The sequence below is a fragment of the Pyrus communis genome, chromosome 11 (genome assembly GCF_041283825.1).
Source record: "Pyrus communis isolate YQ-2024b chromosome 11, ASM4128382v1, whole genome shotgun sequence".
Taxonomy (NCBI): Eukaryota; Viridiplantae; Streptophyta; class Magnoliopsida; order Rosales; family Rosaceae; genus Pyrus; species Pyrus communis.
This window is the reverse complement of record NC_142575.1, coordinates 7,716,877-7,736,140: the sequence shown is the minus strand read 5'-3', so window position 1 is coordinate 7,736,140 and position 19,264 is coordinate 7,716,877. Positions and strand designations below refer to the sequence as shown.

The following is a 19,264-nucleotide window of genomic DNA, read 5'->3' as shown; positions in this document are numbered from 1 at the left end:
GTCACCAAAAATCCGTATCTACCATATCTCACCTCCGAGATATGGGCAAGCACAACACAATAATCGAATTACATAGTTATTTTCGTATGCTTTATGACTGCATCTAACCTCCCCGTTAGACTGCCTACGTACCCTAAACAGGGATCAAGCCATTCGTAGTTCGTCATGCACAATAATTGACATATAACACACTCCAATTAAGTCGAAAGGTATAACGTTTCTCAATCAATCAATAGAACTCGACAAGCATGAAATTACTTGACTCAGGGTTACATAACAACCCATATGAAAATCATGATTTCCCCCTCCAACAATATATAGGCAATTATGTCACAACATGATACCGCAATTCACAACATATATCATTTTCAAGAACCAACGATGTACAATACCATTCTCTAGCCACATTTATCAACGAGTCTAGTCGTAACCATAACCATGGTATCCAACATATCAATCCCACATGATGATTTACTTTTTCCACTTCAACCATCACATAATTCATCACGTTTTCCACATACAATCGCATTTCATAGTGTGTAACATAGTTAAGAATTAACAAAGCACACATTAATCTCTAGAAGTATTAATCAACTAAAATACTCATGATGACCCCACTCATATGCAGCGTCATTCCATAATCACCTCAATCAATAATGTCAACCATCACATCATCAATAACACATACAACAAGTCGAAACGCAAGGCTAGAGCAACACAATTCAGTTGAAGACTACATCTTTGGAAAAGGGGATTTTGGACCACCCAACGGACCAAGGCTCCAAAGGGGATTCCGGACCATCACTCAACGGAATCCAAACAGAACTCAGTTCCAATCCACCCAACCGAATTGAACGGAAGTCCAAGAAACATAACAACGGCTCGAAGGAACAAGACATGATTCAAGTTACCCAATTCACGAAACTCAACGAACGAAGCAATATTGAGCAAAATCCACATCACAATGGGTCATCGGTCATTTACTAGAACTCACATCTCCCAAGCAATTCAATATGCGTTTCAATCACATGTCACAGCCAATTCCAATACACAACTCAAATCACATTTCACTTCATCATACTAATCACTATACTTCCAACATTATATTTCAATACATAGCTTGTAACATGTCAAGGAATCACGAAGTACAATATTAACATTTAATTTCGTTAAGCAATCAGTGAGATAACATATCATTTCACGAATTTAATTAAAGAACTCTACATAATTCCCAATTTGGGTTTAAGAATAATAACATGGTAATTCTAATTTATTTTCACAATATCTATTGTGGGTAATTCCCATCTACTCGAATTTAGGATTCTAAATCACCTTACGGAATGAACTAGAGCAAGGATTCCGGACCACTCAACGGAATCCAACAACATTGGGTTCCAGACCACTTAACGGAACCAAAATATCAAGCGGTTTCCCATAATCTACTCATACCTGTCATATGTAAAGTCAATGCCAACATTATGGAATTGGTGCACTGGCAACTCAGGCACTCAGATAAGCTGAGAGGCTCGGGTGAGGGACAATAAAATAAGCATGTGATACAATAATAAAACCAGCCGTCAATCATAATTTAAAAACCTTGAATATAAATATTTCTTAAGAAATCAATACCAAACTTTTGAAAACACCGAGGGAGTCACCCAAACATCCAAAAGTTCAATCCAAACAACCATAGCATCTCACATCCATATTCACATACACACAATGAAAGTAGAAGTAGGGCGACATAGTTCATCCAAAGCCTACACCTTTGCAACCATCTCAAACTAAACTCAATGAACTAAGGTGGATACAATCCCAGACCATCGCTCAACGGGATCACAGAGTAAGAGGGATTCCGGACCATCACTCAACGGAACCCAAACCAAGATACGATTCCTGACCATCACTCAACAGAATCGCAGAGTGGAGTAGGAAGGATTCCGGACCATCACTCAACGGAATCGCGGAGTACATTGCATAACCACCAATCGATGAAACAACACATGAATCAAGTTACTCAAGTTATAAAGGCTCAACGAAACAAGAAATGAAATAATGAAACGAGCATTGACACGTTTCAAAGCAACAAACCCGATGACAATGGGTTAACGGTCCACCACTAGCCCTCACCTCATCAAATCAAGCCATTCATACAAAACAAACCATGTTTCCAATATGCACGTCAAATCCCACTTCATATAACTATATCATTGGCTAAATATGAAAATTAACAATTTATAGGAAAAATGATTATAAAGCCATTTCATATTCACACATATTAAAGTCACTCACATTTCATCATAACATACCATTTATGTAATTCAAACACCTTTCGAATATGCACGTCAATTCACCTACCACGATCATCATCAGTACACAAGCCAAATCATGTTTGATAAACATAGGTCTATGGCTAAATATATATAAATATATATAAATATATAATCACATTTCAATAGAATGACATTATAAGATCAAGTTAAATTCACAGATGGTACCAATATAAGAAATCAAGGTAATAACCATATCACACATGTTCAAGTCACTCTCTAACCAATGTAGGCCCACTAGACTTCACTTAAGTCTCCCATGGTACTAATTTTATTATTTAGAACATTCCGAGACATGTTGACCAAAAATCAACTCTCGGTCAACGATGGGGTCCACAACAATCCGCAAATCCGATTTATGATCCATAACTTTCCAAAGTCCACATTATGCTTCGAGGATAACATACTAAAATTTCATTATGATCCAATGGTCGAATTGTCGTCAATCACACAAACAAGTGGTGATCCAAATTGATCACCACACCCAACAATTGAATCTTTGGCAACCAAGCTAGACATAGGTTCACATGATCACTAGAAGGTATTTAAAACCTAGACAACACTCGTGAACGATCCCACGCACCTCCACACGCGGTGGAAGTCAAGGTGGAGGGTTTACAAACCCCGAATTTCAACATTAACTAGAGGAGCTCAAATTTACGTGGTAGCTAGAGCTCAACAAGGGAAACACTTTTCACAACTAGGCCGACGATAATTTCTAACCGAAAACCGTCCAATTTTACCGGAGAAAACCGGATTTCTAGGTGTTCTAAACACCCAACTCTAAAACGAATACGAAAGCACGAACTAAGCATACCTACTCGAAGATTATGAAGAGTAGATGAAGTTTCATACCTCACTCGAAGGAAATCATTGCCGGAATCGTCGGAAAAATGATAAAACCGCCGGAAAAGTCGTGGACTTTGCGAAATCGAGCTGCAAAGATGGAAAGGAAATGGGGAAATCTAAAATCACAAAAATGTAGGGCTCGCCAAGAGCTTTCCATGGACACCAAGATCATCCAAAACGGAGCTCGGATGAAAAAGATACAAGTGGGTCAAGTTTGGTGGGTTTATGAGTCAATTTCTCCCTAAAAACGGGTTAGGCAGCTCATTTCCCCCATTTTTCCGAAAAACTCTCCCCCCTTTTTTTCTGGAGGTTTCCCTCCCCTTTAATTTATAGCAATTTGGTAATATTACCAAAATGCCACCAACTTCAAACGACTCTAACTTCTCCGTTCGGACTCGGAAATAAGATCTGTTTACGCCTACGCGCTCATGGAATCGAACTCTACCTAACCAATTCAAGAGTTGACCGAAAAGGTCAAGAAAATTAGAAATGACTAAAGTAACCCTCACTTCGTTTTTCTCAAATTTGGAGAAATAAAGAACTAGTTCCAATCAAATCTTCGAAATACGTCAAGAATAAAATAAAATAATAATTTTAGGGACGGGATATCACAGATGTTGTAGGTGAAGTAAGTGTGTGAGGTTGGTGAAGTAAATAGATGTTGTAGGTGAAGTAAGTGTGTGAGGTTGGTGAAGTAAATAAATGTTGTAATTTTAATACATTGATTAACATTTATTTTACTGAAATTTCGATGTCTACAGTTGGTTCTTTTTTAAACTTAGATTAAGAGACTTTGACCAATTACCACATCAACATTTCTTTATTTTAAAATTACCTATAATTAGTTTAAAGGCAACATCACTTCACTTTGTAACTAATTGCCTACAATCTAGGAAATTAATTTCCCAGTCCTTTAAACTCCTACGTTTTAATGAATCTTTCTATTAAAAAAAAATAATTAAAGTAATTTAAGCTCCTATGTCTTTAATGATTCTTTTTGTAAAAAAATAATTAATTAAAGTAATTCCTCATTATTAGTAAAAAAAAGTAATGAAAAAAAACGTACCAAAAATTCATATGTACCATAATTAAATATACCAAAAATTCAAATGCACCAAGAAACTAAATGACCAAAAATTCAAATATACCAAGAAACCAAATGTACTGGAAATTCAGATATATCATAAACCAAATGTATTCATCTTATAAGTAACCAAATATACCGATATAATCAAACATACCGTTATAACCAAACGTACCTAACGAGTTTATTTTACATTCTATTTAATTTACTAACATAAATATTTCAATAAAAAAACATGAATAGACTTCTAAGAAAATAAAATGAAATGATATTAAGCACCAAAATTATTAGAAAAATGTTTAATCAAATTTTCAAAAGTAACAGTCTAATAGATGTTTAATTTATTACGTTTAAAATCAAAGCGTCTATATATCAAAATTCCCCTATAATAAATTAATAGCTGTCAACAATACAACAAAACAAAACATAAAAATACCATAAATTGTATAAATACTCCATATCGAAGAGACCGAAGTGTGCTGCATCTTTGAGTGAAATATTCTGACAAATGGAGTCTTTTTTGGTGGTGTCTCTGAAACCTTCACGTTCTCTCTCTAGCACCCTCTTCGCAGCCTCTTCTTATCACCCAATTTCCACTCCCACCACCACTGCCACCAGCAATCCAAACCCTTACCGCTATCCCAACGCAAGACGGTGGGGCTCATTCAGTCAAAGGCACTGTCCTCGGGATACTTTCAGTCACTTTGACTTCGATCTCAGACTCAGATCGCAGATCTGGAGCTCGTCTTCACCATCTACTGTCCCAAAGAAGGGTGGAAATCAAACCAGCGGCGAGGAAAATAACAAGGCTGAGGGTTCTTGGATCGACTTGTACCTGCCAATTCAAGCTCAGCCTTATGCTAAGCTCGCTCGCCTCGACAAGCCGATCGGCACCTGGCTGTTTGCTTGGCCTTCTTTGTGGTAAGTGAAAGGAATGTAGAAGAAAGTTTGAGTACTTACTGTTAAATAATTAGGATTTTTTAATCCATAACGGTACATGAGAATGACATAATTCATCAATTTGATCTTTGAGATTTAAAATGAAATGGTCATGAGATTATACACTATTGGTCATTTTAGTTATTCTGTGAGAAATTTCTGTTAAATTCAGAGTATTTTTGTGAAATCAACCCCTCCTCCTTTGAACATGCTGTTTCTTTAATCTAGTGGAAATTTTTCATACAATGATCAAAATGATTAAGGATGAAGAATCTCACAGAGTATTTTTATCAATTTTAAATCATAAGAACCAAAATGAAAAGTGAGATCTGGCTAAAAAGCATTGTTTTAGGTGCATGTCCAATCCTAGATGCAAATGAGGTCGTAAACCCACTTTTACATCTTGGTTGGCGGGAATATCCTCCGGTTTTGCGGATGTACGAGTAATATTTAAGTAATATTTGTATATATATATTTTTTAAATATTAATTTTTAAATATATTTAATGTAGAAATAAACTTTTTATATATTTAGTAAATTTTTTTTTACGCATTTCAATGTACAAAGGTCGGAATTTGCGCCAGTCTTGGAGAGAGGTTCACGTGGAAGTGGAAAGGAAAGGAAGTAAACGCGCTCCCACGCGCAAATATACCCAATACTCGCCACGCATTTGGAAGGTCATGATTCAAGCAAAGTTTAATCAAATGGTTGTAAATAATCCAAAAAATACCATTTAATCGCCCAAAAAAAAAAAGAAAAATGAAAAAACCATTTGAAAAAAGGTCCCCTTATACAGGCATAACGTTTGTTCATCCAGCCACCAGTTTTCTTTTCTTTCAATTCTCACACAAAACACTTCCTCATCCAATTTTTTTATTTTTATTTTATTTTTTTATAGTTTTACTTTAACCTTCTTCTGATGAAACTAGCGTCCGAATGAGATGAAATCGATGCTGTCCAAATTTTGAAATTTTTTGATTGAATTGTGCGAAAAAAATAGTTACGTTAATTTTTTTTTAAGAGTTAACAAAAAAATAAATTACACAAAAACGAATAAATTAAATTTTTGATCTCCTCATTTACATTTATGCATTGGAGCAAAACTAAAATTTACATCTCCATAGATGTATATGAAAGTATAAAAGTGGCTTTTCAATTTCCACCTACATATGCATCTCCAAGATTGAAGATGCTCTAACGTTTGCTAGAAAAAAGATTTACATATATGGCAAGGGTATTTTGGTGTCAAGTATCACTGATATAATGTATAAATCTTTTTGATGTCGTGTTACATATCACTTGTATGAGTTGTTACAGTGACGTTATATTCATATCGTATAAGTTGCACTCTAAACGCTGGCAACGTCGACGTAATTAATTTATTTGTTTTAACTGGAAGTTAATTATGCTTTTGGTGGGTGCATGCAGGTCAACAGCACTGGCAGCAAGTCCAGGACAGCTTCCTGATATTATGATGTTGATACTATTTGGATTTGGAGCTCTGTTTACTAGCGGCGCCGCATGCACCATAAACGATCTCCTTGACCGGGATATTGATGCCAAGGTAAACTAAGTCCATTATATATGGTCATTTTGTATACGAAACTGATTTATATACACTTTTTTTTTTCTGGTCACTTTTATTTATTTATGAAATTTTCTTTCTGCATATTGGTTAGATACTGAATTTAGTCCTTCGGCTGCATTTCACAACATATTTATTACGGTGAACTGATGTCATCTTGTTTTTAATTATTAATTACTGTCACCTGATATTATTAATCTACTCATATTATGACACGTAATTTAAAAATTATTATGAGGTGGAGCGTACAAAGGAAAGATGAAGAAATTTATTCTTTGATAGATAATTACTTAGTTCTCTGACTAAAAAAAAAAAAAAATATTACTTAGTTCATATGACAAAAGTTCTGCAATTAATTGATCAGGTGGAACGTACAAAGTCGCGGCCTCTTGCAAGTGGTGTTTTGACACCTTTTCAGGGGATTTCATTTCTTGGATTTCAATTGCTCTTGGTTCTAGGAACTCTCCTTCCATTGAACAATTATAGGTAATTAGCTTTCTTACTAAGATTTATTTAGAATGATTCTAGAGAGATCATTTACTTGATTTATATTTTATAAACCCATATGATATGGTAGTTGATAATTGATTTCTTTTTTAAATCATAAAAGAAATAATTCTACCATCACCCGTTGCATCACGTGATTTACAAAATATTGTCAATCACATCTCGAATCCGATGAAATATGATGAATTGAAACGGTATTGGTAAATATGTAATTATCTTAAATATATTAACTATTCCTAGCATTTTTAGTTAATCTGATTAATTATTATGCAAATATTATTATAATCTGCTATGTATATGAAGCTAGCTTGTGTAACTCATTAATTGGAATTAACAGCTGCGTTTTGGGGGTTTCATCTTGGTTCCTAATTTTCACCTATCCTCTCATGAAGAGATTGACAGACTGGGTACGTAACTACAATCTCATGACTGCATTTAATGACTTATTACGTCATTATAATGTATAATGTGGTATTCTACATCACATAATAATGCATATTTGGCGCAGCCTCAAGCCTATCTAGGTTTGATGATAAATTGGGGGGCCTTGATTGGATGGGCAGCAGTAAAAGGAAGCATTGATCCAACTGTCGTGCTCCCATTGTACTTTTCTGCAGTATGCTGGACACTTGTCTATGATACCATATATGCACATCAGGTAATCGTTGTGAGGATCTGGAGGATCAATTAATTATGTTCGTTCATTATATATCGTGCGGTTAGAAATTATTTTAAAATTGAATATAAATATTACTTAACGAAAACTGACCATACGATATACGATAAATAGACACGATTGATTAATCTCCGGATTCCCACAAAGAGAATCCGGAGAGAATCCTTATCCGTAAAACAAGGAGTAATGCTATGCACACCAAATTTTTTTTTACCAAGTTTTATTCACCTATAAAATGTCTTAGTTTTTGTAAGTTATGTTGGAAAAGGAGATTAATCGTTACTAATTTTCAACAAAATCTATAACATGCGTACAGTCTACAAACACATAATTTAGTCATAAATAAATTTGGCGAAAAAATAGTTTAATATTATTGAAAACAAACACGTTGCTTTTTCCCTGTCAGAAGTTGTATTTTCGAAGATTTGAGTGTGATCAAATTATGGAATAATTAAGTAGAATATGAGATAAGTTTTTCAATGTGCAATCCAACAAAATTAAGATGTTTTCTGACCGTGCTTGCTTGCAGGACAAGGAAGATGATTTGAAAGTAGGTGTTAAGTCTACGGCATTGAAATTTGGCGACTCAACCCAAAAATGGATTACTGGGTTTGGAATCGTGTGCTTGAGCTGTCTTGCCCTCAGTGGATACAATGCTGGAATAGGTTATTGTCTTTTTTTTTCCCCTCTTTATTATAATTTCCTATATTTTTCATAATTTTTCTCTTTTACCACATCTTCACACCCAAATCTTGCAACTATATATGGAGCAGGGTGGCCGTACTATGCATTTTTGGGGGTTGCATTTGGACAATTAGCTTGGCAAATATCAACCGTTGATCTTTCATGCCCAGCTGATTGCAATAGAAAGTACGCATTGTCATGCAAAAAACACTATTTAGGGCTCGTTTGATAACCAATTGGTATCAAATGGGCTCTTAGGTTTCCAAGTATTTATTAGTTTTGTTTTGCTTCGAGCAAGATCAGCTTATTGACTTAGCCTTTTCTCTTTTTGTGCTGGTTCCAGATTTGTGTCGAACAAGTGGTTTGGCGCTATTATGTTCATCGCAATCCTATTTGGACGACTTTCATCATAAGGAGGTATAAGGTTTATTAATTTTTAGCATATATTAAGGTTGGTTATGTCTTCCATTAATTCTAATTTGGAGCTTTTTTACAGATACAGTTCATCATTCTCTCTTGCACTGTTCTCGTATATTGGCAAGAAGGTTGCAAGGTCACCTAAATACAGCACTCAAATGTGGGCAAGGATCAATGTTTATGCTGTAATATTTATCGTTTTACTTCAAAAGTGGACCATTTTCATGGGGCTTTATGGGACTAAATGTTGTAATTTTCAGTTCAATTGGGAAGTCTAACAGCAGGTGTGCTGAAATTGTTCCAGATTTGTGTCAAACAAGTGTTTTCGGTGCTATTATTTTCAGTGGAATCATATTTCAGAATATATATGTGCTATTATTTTCAGTGGAATCATATTTCAGAATATATATATATATATATATATAGTTACTTGGAAAACAAAGGTAAAACTACGTATGATAGACGTTCCTCTGATCCTTGCAAAGCAGATAACTTTTGCTGGCTTGGGGTTGCCCTTTTTATTTGCAAGTTGCAACCTTGAGGCAAACTCGTATATATTATTTTGGTTATTTCTCCAATTCACAATTACGAAATGTCCCTCAACAAATCAAATTCCTCAGAATGCATAAGCGTAATTGCTCGCCTTGAAAATGGTCCGTGGGGAGATAAAGTATGTTCTTGGCATCACCTTGTATTCCGCAAAACTTTCAAAAATGACAGATGGAAAAGAAGGATGATACGTGGTCTCGTTCTGGGCGTTTGTCATCTTCTCTTCTTGCTTGTGTACAAGCTGGATACCGCACTTCGTGACTCCAAAGAAATATCTCATCTATATGAAGTACTGTCACTCGTTTTGGGCGCTTGTCATCTCCTCTTTTAACTCGTGCACAAGTTGGATACCGCACTTCGTGCTCCAAAGAATATCTCATGTATATGAAGTACTGTCACTTCCTCTCCACCTTTCAGTTGATTCCCCATGTTCCAGCCTTTAGTACTCATGATTCTTAAGCTGAAATTGGCTCAAGTTCATCTGAGATTGGTTCAAGTTCACATAGTTTTGAGACAGAATCAACTACCCCTAGCTCAACACCTGTGAAGATGAAGGATCTTAGTAAGATATATGCAAGGTGTAACATGTGCATAATTGAGCCAAAAAACTATGAAGAAGCTGCAAAGGACAAGGCTTAGTAAAAGGCCATAGAAGCTGAAATGGAGATGATTGAGAAGAATGAAATATTAGAGCTAATTAATAGACTAGTAAGAAAAGCCAGTAATTGGTGTCAAATGGGTCTATAAGACCAAACTGAATTTAGATGGCTCAATACCAAAACACAAGGCAAGGATTGTGGTCAAGGGCTATGTACAAAAGCTTGAGATAGATTTTAACGAGACATATGCTTGTGTGGCTAGATTAGATACCATCAGGACCCTCATAATGGTGTACTAAAGGAGGAGGTATATATGGATCAACCAGATAGTTTTGTGGTTAAAATGCTGAAGACAAAGTGTACAAATTGAAGAAAGCCTTGTATGGTATAAAATAGGTACCAAGGGCCTGGTATGAAGAAATCGACTCATATCTCATTGATTGTGGATACACCAGAAGTTCAAGTGAGGCAACATTATCCATCAAGACCAAGGGGAATTCTGGAATTTTAGAGCCTGTTTGGTATCCTATTTGAAATTTTTTATTATTTCTCAAAAACATTTGTTGAAAACAATTTCTTTAAGACTCAAAAACTTGATTGGTTTGCGATTTAAATTTTTTAAATCTTACGACTTAAATTAGACAAAGAGATCTAAAAATAGGGGGTCATAGGAGAGGGAGAAAGAGAGAGGAGGAAAGAAAGTAAGAGATGATTGAAGGAAAGAGAAAGAAGAGAAAGGATTGGATGAGATAGAGAGAAAGATGAGTGGGAGAAAGAACCGAGAGAATGAATAAAGCATATTGGAGGAGAGATGAAAAATGTAAAAAAAGAGAGGGGAGAGAGAGAGAGAGAGATTTGGAGTGAGAGAGGAGGAAGGAGAGAAAAGAAATGAGTGAGTTTAAGTTTAAAAACTCTAAAAACTCACTTTTTATGTTTTTAGAGAATAGACTATATTTTTTAGTTAGTCTTGAGTTCAGTTTTTGAAAATAGTCCTACCAAACAAGTTTTTAAGATCTAAAACTTGAAAACTGTTTTTGAGTTTAAAAAGTTAGATTCAAGTAAAGTATCAAATAGACCCTTAGTTGTCTCAATTAACGTTGATGACATTGTGTGTACTGGAAGTAGTGAAGAGGTGCTTGCTGAATTCAAGTCAGAGATGATGACATGGTATATTGGGGCTCTTTTATCATTTCCTTGGCATGGGTATGATACAGAGCATATTTACCTGTCAAAAGAAATATGCATTGACTTTGCATATTTACCTGTCAAGAGCATATTTACCTGCAAGCAAGTTAGCACACCTCTTGTTACAAGTGAGAAATTGTGCAAGAATGATAACAGTGATCCTGCAAAGGAAAATGTGTGTAGACAGAATGTTGGGAGTCTGCTAGATTTAGCAGCCACAACGCCAGACATCATGTTTGCAGCTAGCTTACTAGCTAGATTTACACATTGCATTAGTAAGAAGTATATTAGAGTAGCAGTGACTATGGAAGATTGAGTATCAAAAGGGTAAAGAAGCTTTGTTGATAAGTTACTATGTGATTGGAGTGGCAGTAAAGATGACATGAAAACACCTATGAATATGGATTTTTCGTTGGAAGCAGAATGTTCTCTAGGGCCTCAGTCAAGTAACATTGTATTTGACTTTCAACTGCAGAAGCTGAGTATGTTAATGCAGCCGAAGCAACAAGTCAAGACATTTGATTGAGATTTGTGCTTGAGGATTTCAAGGAGCTACATGTAACTCCACTTATGGTTGATAATACCTCAGCCATTGCTATGACAAAGAATCATGTTTTCACCAGAAAATTAAGAACATCAATATGAGATACCATTTCATCTGAGAAGCCTTGCAAGAATGTGTTATGAATTTGAAGTATTGCAGATTAGAAGAACCCCTTATGTAGTATATTCGCGGCTCCTATGAGCACTTTCCCTGTAAAACAGGTTGCAGACATATTCACTAAGGCATTGTCAGGATGGATTCAACTATGATTCAACTACTTGAGAGTATTGCTTGGAATAAAAGCAGTCAACAATTTAAAGGGAGTGTTGAAGTGTAAATTATTTTACTGGTTCATTTGATTTAAGTTGCAATGGTTTCTTTAGTCAATTGGACAAGTGTAAGGTTTAGATTCAAATTCATTTTTGTATAACTCATATGGCTTAGACTTAGCCAAGTATCATGTCCTCATAGATGACTTACTATTTATGGAATAGATTGGATCTAAAGCCATTGATGTAAGAAAATGTTTTGTTGTGTAAGCTCTGCTATGATTTCAGCCGCAATCTTCCTTTCACAGAAATATACAAGTTTTTTCCTTCATTCCTTTTTGTTCTTCATCAACTTTATTTCCAAAACCAGAAATTAACAAAAAAATAATATCAAACATCAAATTGCCACAGACATGATATTCTTAAGCCATTGGAATATAAGGATCAACAGAAAGGTGGAGAAGGAGTGACAATACTTCATATACATGAGATATTTCTTTGGTGTAACGAAGTGCTGTATCCAGCATGTGCATGAGCCATAAGAGATGGTGACAAGTGCCCAGAACGAGACCAACGAATCATCCTTCTTTTCCATCTGTCATTTTTGAACGTTTTGCAGAATACAAGGCGATCTCACCATGGACCATTTTCAAGGACAGCAATTACGCTTATGCATTCTGAGGGATTTGGATTTGTTGAGGATATTTTGTATTTCTTAATTGGAGAAATATCGACAATAATATAGACGAGTTTGCATCAAGGTTGCAACTTGCAAGTAACTGTATGTATATTCTGAAACTGGATTCCACTGAAAATAAAAGCACCAAAACACTTGTTTGACATAAATATGGAACAATTTCATCATATTTGCTGTTTGACTTCAAATTGAAATGAATATTACAACATTTAGTCCACAAAAGCCCCAAGAAAATGGTCTATTTTTGAAATACAACAGTAAATATTACAACGTTTGATCCTTGCACTCATTTGAGTGCTGCATTTAGATGACCTTGCAACCTCCATGCCAATACACGAGTTCTGCTGCAGTGCAAGAGAAAGATGAACTGTATCTGTCAAAAAAGCTCCAAATTAGAATTAATGGAAGACATAACCAACCTTACTATATGCTCAACATTAATAGACCTTATACCACCTTATGATGAAAGTCGTCCAAATAGGATTGCGATGAACAAAATAGCGCCAAACCACTTGTTCGACACAAATCTGGAACCAATACAAAAAGAGAAAATGCTAAGTCAATAAGCTTATCTTGTTCAAAGCAAAACAAAACTAATAAATACTTGTAAGCTTAAGAGCCCATTTGATAACTGTTTAAAAACAAAATTAAATACCAATTGGTTTTCAAATGAGCCCTAAATAGTGTTTTTTTTTCCATGACAACACGTACTTTCTACTGCAATCAGCTGGGGATGAAAGATCAACTGTTGATATTTGCCAAGCTAATTGTCCAAATGCAACCCCCAAAAATGTATAGTACGGCCACCCTGCTCCATATATAATTGAAAGATTTGAGTGTGAAGATGTGGTAAAAGAGAAAATTAATTATGAAAAAAAAGAAAAAAATTAAAATAAAGAGGGGAAAAAAGACAATAACCGATTTCAGCATTGTATCCACTGAGGGCAAGACTGCTCATGCACATAATTCCAAACCCAGTAATCCATTTTTTGGTTGAGCCGCCGAATTTCAATGCCGTAGACTTAACACCTACTTTCAGATCATCTTCCTTGTCCTGCAAGCAAGCTTGGTCAGAAAACGTCTTAATTTTGTTGGATTGCATCGAAAAAGTTATCTTATATTACTACTTAATTATTCCATAACTTGATCATACTCAAATCTTGGAAACTACAACTTTTGACAAGGAGCACAATAGCGACGTGTTTGTTTTCAATAATGTTCGAGACACCAAATTATTTTTTTGCCAAATTTATTCATGACTAAATTATATGTCATGTTAAAGTTTTACTTGTTGAAAATAAGTAAGGTCCAGTCTCCTGTCCCAACATATGACTTACAATATCTAAGGCATTTAATTGGTGAACAAAACTTGGTAAAAAAATAGTTTGGTGTGCATAGCATTACTCGTTGTTTTACCTGATGTGCATATATGGTATCATAGACCAGTGTCCAGCATACTCCAGAAAAGTACAATGGGAGCACTATAGCTGGATCAATGCTTCCTTTTACTGCTGCCCATCCTATTAAAGCCCCCCAATTTATCATCAAACCTAGATAGGCTTGAGGCTGCACTAAATATATACGCATTATGATGTGATATATAATACCATATTATACTTTTTAATGACGTAATTAGTCGTTAAATGTAGTCACGAAATTGTAATCAATTACCCAGTATGTCAATCTCTTCATGAGAGGATAGGTGAAAATTAGGAACCAGGATGAAACGCACAAAACGCAGCTGTAAATTCCAATTAATGAGTTACACAAACTAGTTTCATATTCATAGCGGATTATAATAATATTGGCATAATAATTAATCAGATTAACTAAAGGGAAAATACTAGGGAGATCGTTTTTAAACATATTTTATAAATCACATGATGCGACGGGTGATGACTAAGTTATTTCTTTAATGATTTAAAGAAGAAACCAATTATCAACTGTCATGTGATTTACAAAATATAATTCAAGCAAATAGTCTCTCTAGCATCATCCTAATGAATTTAAATAAGGATGCTAATTACCTATAATTATTCAATTGAAGGTAAATTCCAAGACCCAAAAGCAATTGAAATCCAAGAAAACAAATCCCCTGAAAAGGCGTCAAAACACCACTTGCAAGAGGCCGCGACTTTGTACGTTCCACCTGATCAATCAATTGCAGAACTTCTATCACATAAACAAAGTATTAATCATCAAAAAAGTAAATTTCTTCGTCTTTCCCCTGATCATTAGAGAAATTTACCGTGCTGCATTCAAACCAGATATAAGCGAAATCGTAAATGTCTAGTGAAACCAAAGGTTCCAAACCCCGGAGTCTCAACTTCAATTTTCAAAAAAGTCACCCAAGTGATTTAACAATAATTTCTTAGTGTTTGTCCCACCAGTACACCATTCTACTATACCATGTTGTGTACTAATAGGGATGATAATAATTTTTTAATTTAAGTTATATAATAGATCAAATAACATCAAGTGACAATAATTACTCCTAATGTGGCTTGGCCATAAATAATTAATAAAAACAAGATAAACTGATGACATCAGTTCGCTGTAATAAATATTTGTGAAGCGTAGCCAAAGGATTAAATTCATTGTCTAACCAATTTGCAAAAAGGAAATTGAGTACACCATTGTTTTCCTTAGAATTTCATACATCAATAAAAGTTTGCAGAAAAAAATGTGTACAGAAATCAATTTCGCATACAAAATGACCATAATGGACTTAATTTGTACCTTGATATCAATATCCCGGTCAACGAGATCGTTTATGGTGCATCCGGCGCCCCTAATAAACAGAGCTCCAAATCCAAGTAGTGTCAAAATCTTAATATCGGGAAGCTGCCCTGGATTTGCTGCCAATGCTGTTGACCTGCACGCATGCACCCACCAATAAGCATAGTTGACTTCCAGTTCTATCACATCTCGGTCCGGGACGGATCACTTATGAACCTGCTCCACCACCGTATTACGATATTGTCCGCTTTGGGCTTACCATTCCCTCACGGTTTTGTTTTTGGGAACTCACGAGCAACTTCCCAGTGGGTCACCCATCATGGGATTGCTCTAGCCCCCTTCTCGCTTAACTTCAGAGTTCCAATGGAACCCGAAGCCAGTGAGCTCCCAAAAGGTCTCGTGCTAGGTAGAGACGTGAATATACATTTAAGGATCACTCCCCTAGGAGATGTGGGATGTCACAATCCACCCCCCTTAAGGGCCCAACGTCCTCGTCGGCACATCACGACCAGGGTTAGGCTCTGATACCAATTGTCACATCCCGGCCCGGGGCGGATCACTTCCCGAGCCCGCTCCACCACCGTATCACGATATTGTCCGCTTTGGACTTACCATTCCCTCATGGTTTTGTTTTTGGGAACTCACGAGCAACTTCCCAGTGGGTCACCCATCATGGAATTGCTCTATTCCCCTTCTCGCTTAACTTCAGAGTTCCTATGGAACCCGAAGCCAGTGAGCTCCCAAAAGACCTTGTGCCAGGTAGAGACATGAATATACATTTAAGGATCACTCCCCTGGACGATGTGGGATGTCAAAAGTTCCACACCAATTAAAAAAAAAAACTTAAATAAATTAACTATTGTACGGCGAATTAATTAAACTTGGCTTGAATTTACAACCGTTTGATTACATATTTGTTTGTATGGCAGTCTATCTGAAATTTCGATTTTATTAGGATGTTTAAAATTATGTGAATTTTTTGTTTGAAAAATAAGAGTTGCAAGGGCTTAATTCTAAATAAACCTAATTATAACAGTTATTACATAACAGTTAATACTCAAACTTTCCTCTCATTCTTTTCACTTACCACCAAAAAGGCCACGCATACAACCAGGTGCCGATCGGTTTGTCGAGGCGAGCGAGCTTAGCATAAGGCTGAGCTCGCATTGGCAGGTACAAGTCGATCCAAGTACCCTCAACCTTGTCGTTATCATTGCTGATGGTTTGATTTGCACCTCTCTTTGCGGCAGTAGAAGGTGAAGACGAGCACGACATGTGCGATCCGAGTCTGTGATCAAAGCCAACGCGACTGCAAGTATCCCCACGGTGCCTTTGACAGAACGAGCCTAACCGTCTTGCGTTGGGATAGCGGTAAGGGTTTGGATTGCTGGTGGCAGTGATGGTGGCGGTGGAGGTTGGGTAATAAGAAGATGGTGCGAATAGGGTGTGAGAGAGAGGATATGAATGTTTCAGAAACCTACTTGAAGCGGAAGTGCGACACACCACCAAAAAGGACTCCATTTGTCAGAATATTTCATTCAATGATGCACCACCCGTTAGTCTTAGATATGGTGTAGTTGTACAATTCAGCAATTTTTATATTTTATTTAGAGTGGTGTTATTTACACACTCATTTTTACTTCACATGTGCTTCTTGTTAATTAAATATTTCCCATTTGATATTCTTCTATTCATTCGATTCACCGGCTGAAACTTGAGAATGGTGTGTGATAGGTAAAAATAGGTGTTTGGATGACACATCCTTGTTATGTTGTATTGTTACCGGTCTTTAAGTTTATTATATGTCACTTTTTAATGCTACTTGTTCTTGAAATCAGGCAGTTTACTTTTTGATCCATGTTGTTTCAATGTATACATTTATTATTTCGACAAAAAAATGTATAAATTTATAATAACACGTGTATTTATTTGATAATACTAAATAATTATGTGACAGTCACATTTTAAAATAAAATTTTAATATATAGTATTTTATGATGTATTTTTTAATGTCACTATTTTACTATGTGGCAATTATTTATGGTAAAGGTTGTGCATTTTTTAAACACATGACAAACGTTTCTTAGACAATAATAAAAACAAAATCAAAACTTAGTGGCATGTGAAAATATCTTCCACTTTAGACTATAGACCCCGTTGTTTTATTCATCCATGCATTCGAAGTCAATTGTCTTTGGTCTAGCACATAGGTTGAATTTTATGTCATTTCTGCATTTGGTTCAATTGTCTTCGTCAAAATAAGTTCAATTGTTTTAGTCATTCACGCGGTTGCAGATGGAAATGGCAACCATCCGTATGATTACATTGAACACTACTTCAAGCTTAATATAAGTCTTGATATTCTTGTCTTTTAGTACTGATATTCTTGTTCCTGACGTCCATCAACCACCACTTGAGATATATAGTAAAGGATTTTGTCATCAGGTCTCCGGCGATAAAAAGAAAACCCAAGAGTCAAGAGGATAAATCTAATGGAAGATTTCAAACAATGGAGTGCGGGTTTATGTGCTTACTATGGTTAAGTTTAGAATATTAAAATTATATTTTGATCACGCATTTTTGCTTTTGGTAATAACCAATTATGTTTTTATATCTTTTCTTTGGTCGGTTTCAAAATAGAAGAATAAGTCAAACCTTATTGGTTACGTTTTGAACCTTTGCATACATCCGCTTTATCTTTGGACTTGCGGTTATTTTTTTTCTTTCAACATATTAGCTAATCCAACTGTAGTTGAAAGTGCAACATGTTTGTACTTGGAGCGACGTGCATAATATGTACCAAATGATTTCTACTTTCTAAATTAACATAATAATAAAAGACCAACTGAATAAGATAGTTTCAATTCATATTATATAACAATAGCTTCTTGCTACACGCCTACGACGTGTGATAATTGACTTTTTTAATTGTTTTTGTGACAGCCCGTTCCGAAAATTTTAAAACGTACGCGTGAAAAGATGATTTTGCCCCTATTGTGATTTTTTTTCGTTGTGTGTATGTTTTTGGGTTTTTGTTGGCATGTTTTAGGCCACACACACACTAACCTACACCCCATACCCTTTCCCCTATCCCTGCACCCTATCCCGAGCTCCCTTTCCTTCCCATTTTCCATCCAAACGTACGGACACACACACAAACCCATGAAATCTTCACAGATCGAAGAAACAAAGTACATATCCATGCTCGTGAGGTCCATTGGAGTCTAACCATACCCATTTCAGGTAAGGATACCTTCGTTTTCACGTCGAACTCGGGATACTCGATTTTTGGTACTGTTCATGCACACGTAAATTCTTATGTTTTTGGGAATTTCAAGCTTGTAGGAAGCTTGGTGAGGTCCCTAGGAGGCTCGGGGTGGTTCGTTTGAAGGTTTTGGACGTCGGGATCACGAGTTTCGAGGTTGGCCGGAGTTGGGGGTATTTTCCCGGCTAGATTTCGTGGATTTTAGCACTTGAAAGTGGTATGATTTTGTTCCTCTCGTTGTAAGCTTCAATTTGGTACCAATTTTGTGAAATTTGGTTGAAAAACGAAGAAGATAGGACGATTTGAAATTTTCCCGATTTTCCGGCGCCGGAGCCTCGCCGGAGAA

General features: G+C 35.9%; 2 protein-coding genes across 2 annotated transcripts; one reads left to right on the top strand and one right to left on the bottom strand.

Annotated features, from left to right (window-relative positions):
- Positions 1-4,737: 4,737 nt before the first annotated feature.
- On the top strand, positions 4,738-9,435 carry LOC137743578 (4-hydroxybenzoate geranyltransferase 2-like). The gene is made up of 9 exons (XM_068483499.2): positions 4,738-5,184; positions 6,631-6,766; positions 7,152-7,273; positions 7,632-7,701; positions 7,803-7,952; positions 8,500-8,635; positions 8,744-8,840; positions 8,998-9,071; positions 9,151-9,435. The coding sequence occupies exons 1-8, from the start codon at positions 4,772-4,774 to the stop codon at positions 9,065-9,067; spliced, it is 1,194 nt and encodes a 397-aa protein (XP_068339600.1). The 5' UTR covers positions 4,738-4,771; the 3' UTR covers positions 9,068-9,071; positions 9,151-9,435.
- Positions 9,436-13,059: 3,624 nt separating this feature from the next.
- On the bottom strand, positions 13,060-17,184 carry LOC137743654 (4-hydroxybenzoate geranyltransferase 2). The gene is made up of 9 exons (XM_088679118.1): positions 16,741-17,184; positions 15,654-15,789; positions 14,942-15,063; positions 14,586-14,655; positions 14,331-14,480; positions 13,833-13,968; positions 13,626-13,722; positions 13,371-13,441; positions 13,060-13,287 (listed from the first exon to the last, which is right to left on the bottom strand). Exons 1-8 carry the CDS (start codon positions 17,172-17,174, stop codon positions 13,372-13,374), a joined length of 1,215 nt encoding a protein of 404 aa, XP_088535244.1. The 5' UTR covers positions 17,175-17,184; the 3' UTR covers positions 13,060-13,287; position 13,371.
- Between the last annotated feature and the right edge of the window lie 2,080 nt (positions 17,185-19,264).

Excerpts from the sequence above, each read along its gene's own strand:
- LOC137743578 (XM_068483499.2), top strand. The coding sequence starts at position 4,772 with ATGGAGTCTTTTTTGGTGGTGTCTCTGAAACCTTCACGTTCTCTCTCT. Across the intron at positions 7,953-8,499 it reads ATACCATATATGCACATCAG|GACAAGGAAGATGATTTGAA; the intron begins GTAATCGTTGTG and ends GCTTGCTTGCAG. Across the intron at positions 8,841-8,997 it reads CCAGCTGATTGCAATAGAAA|ATTTGTGTCGAACAAGTGGT; the intron begins GTACGCATTGTC and ends TGCTGGTTCCAG.
- LOC137743654 (XM_088679118.1), bottom strand. The coding sequence starts at position 17,174 with ATGGAGTCCTTTTTGGTGGTGTGTCGCACTTCCGCTTCAAGTAGGTTT. Across the intron at positions 14,656-14,941 it reads CTTCAATTGAATAATTATAG|CTGCGTTTTGTGCGTTTCAT; the intron begins GTAATTAGCATC and ends TGGAATTTACAG. Across the intron at positions 13,969-14,330 it reads ATACCATATATGCACATCAG|GACAAGGAAGATGATCTGAA; the intron begins GTAAAACAACGA and ends GCTTGCTTGCAG.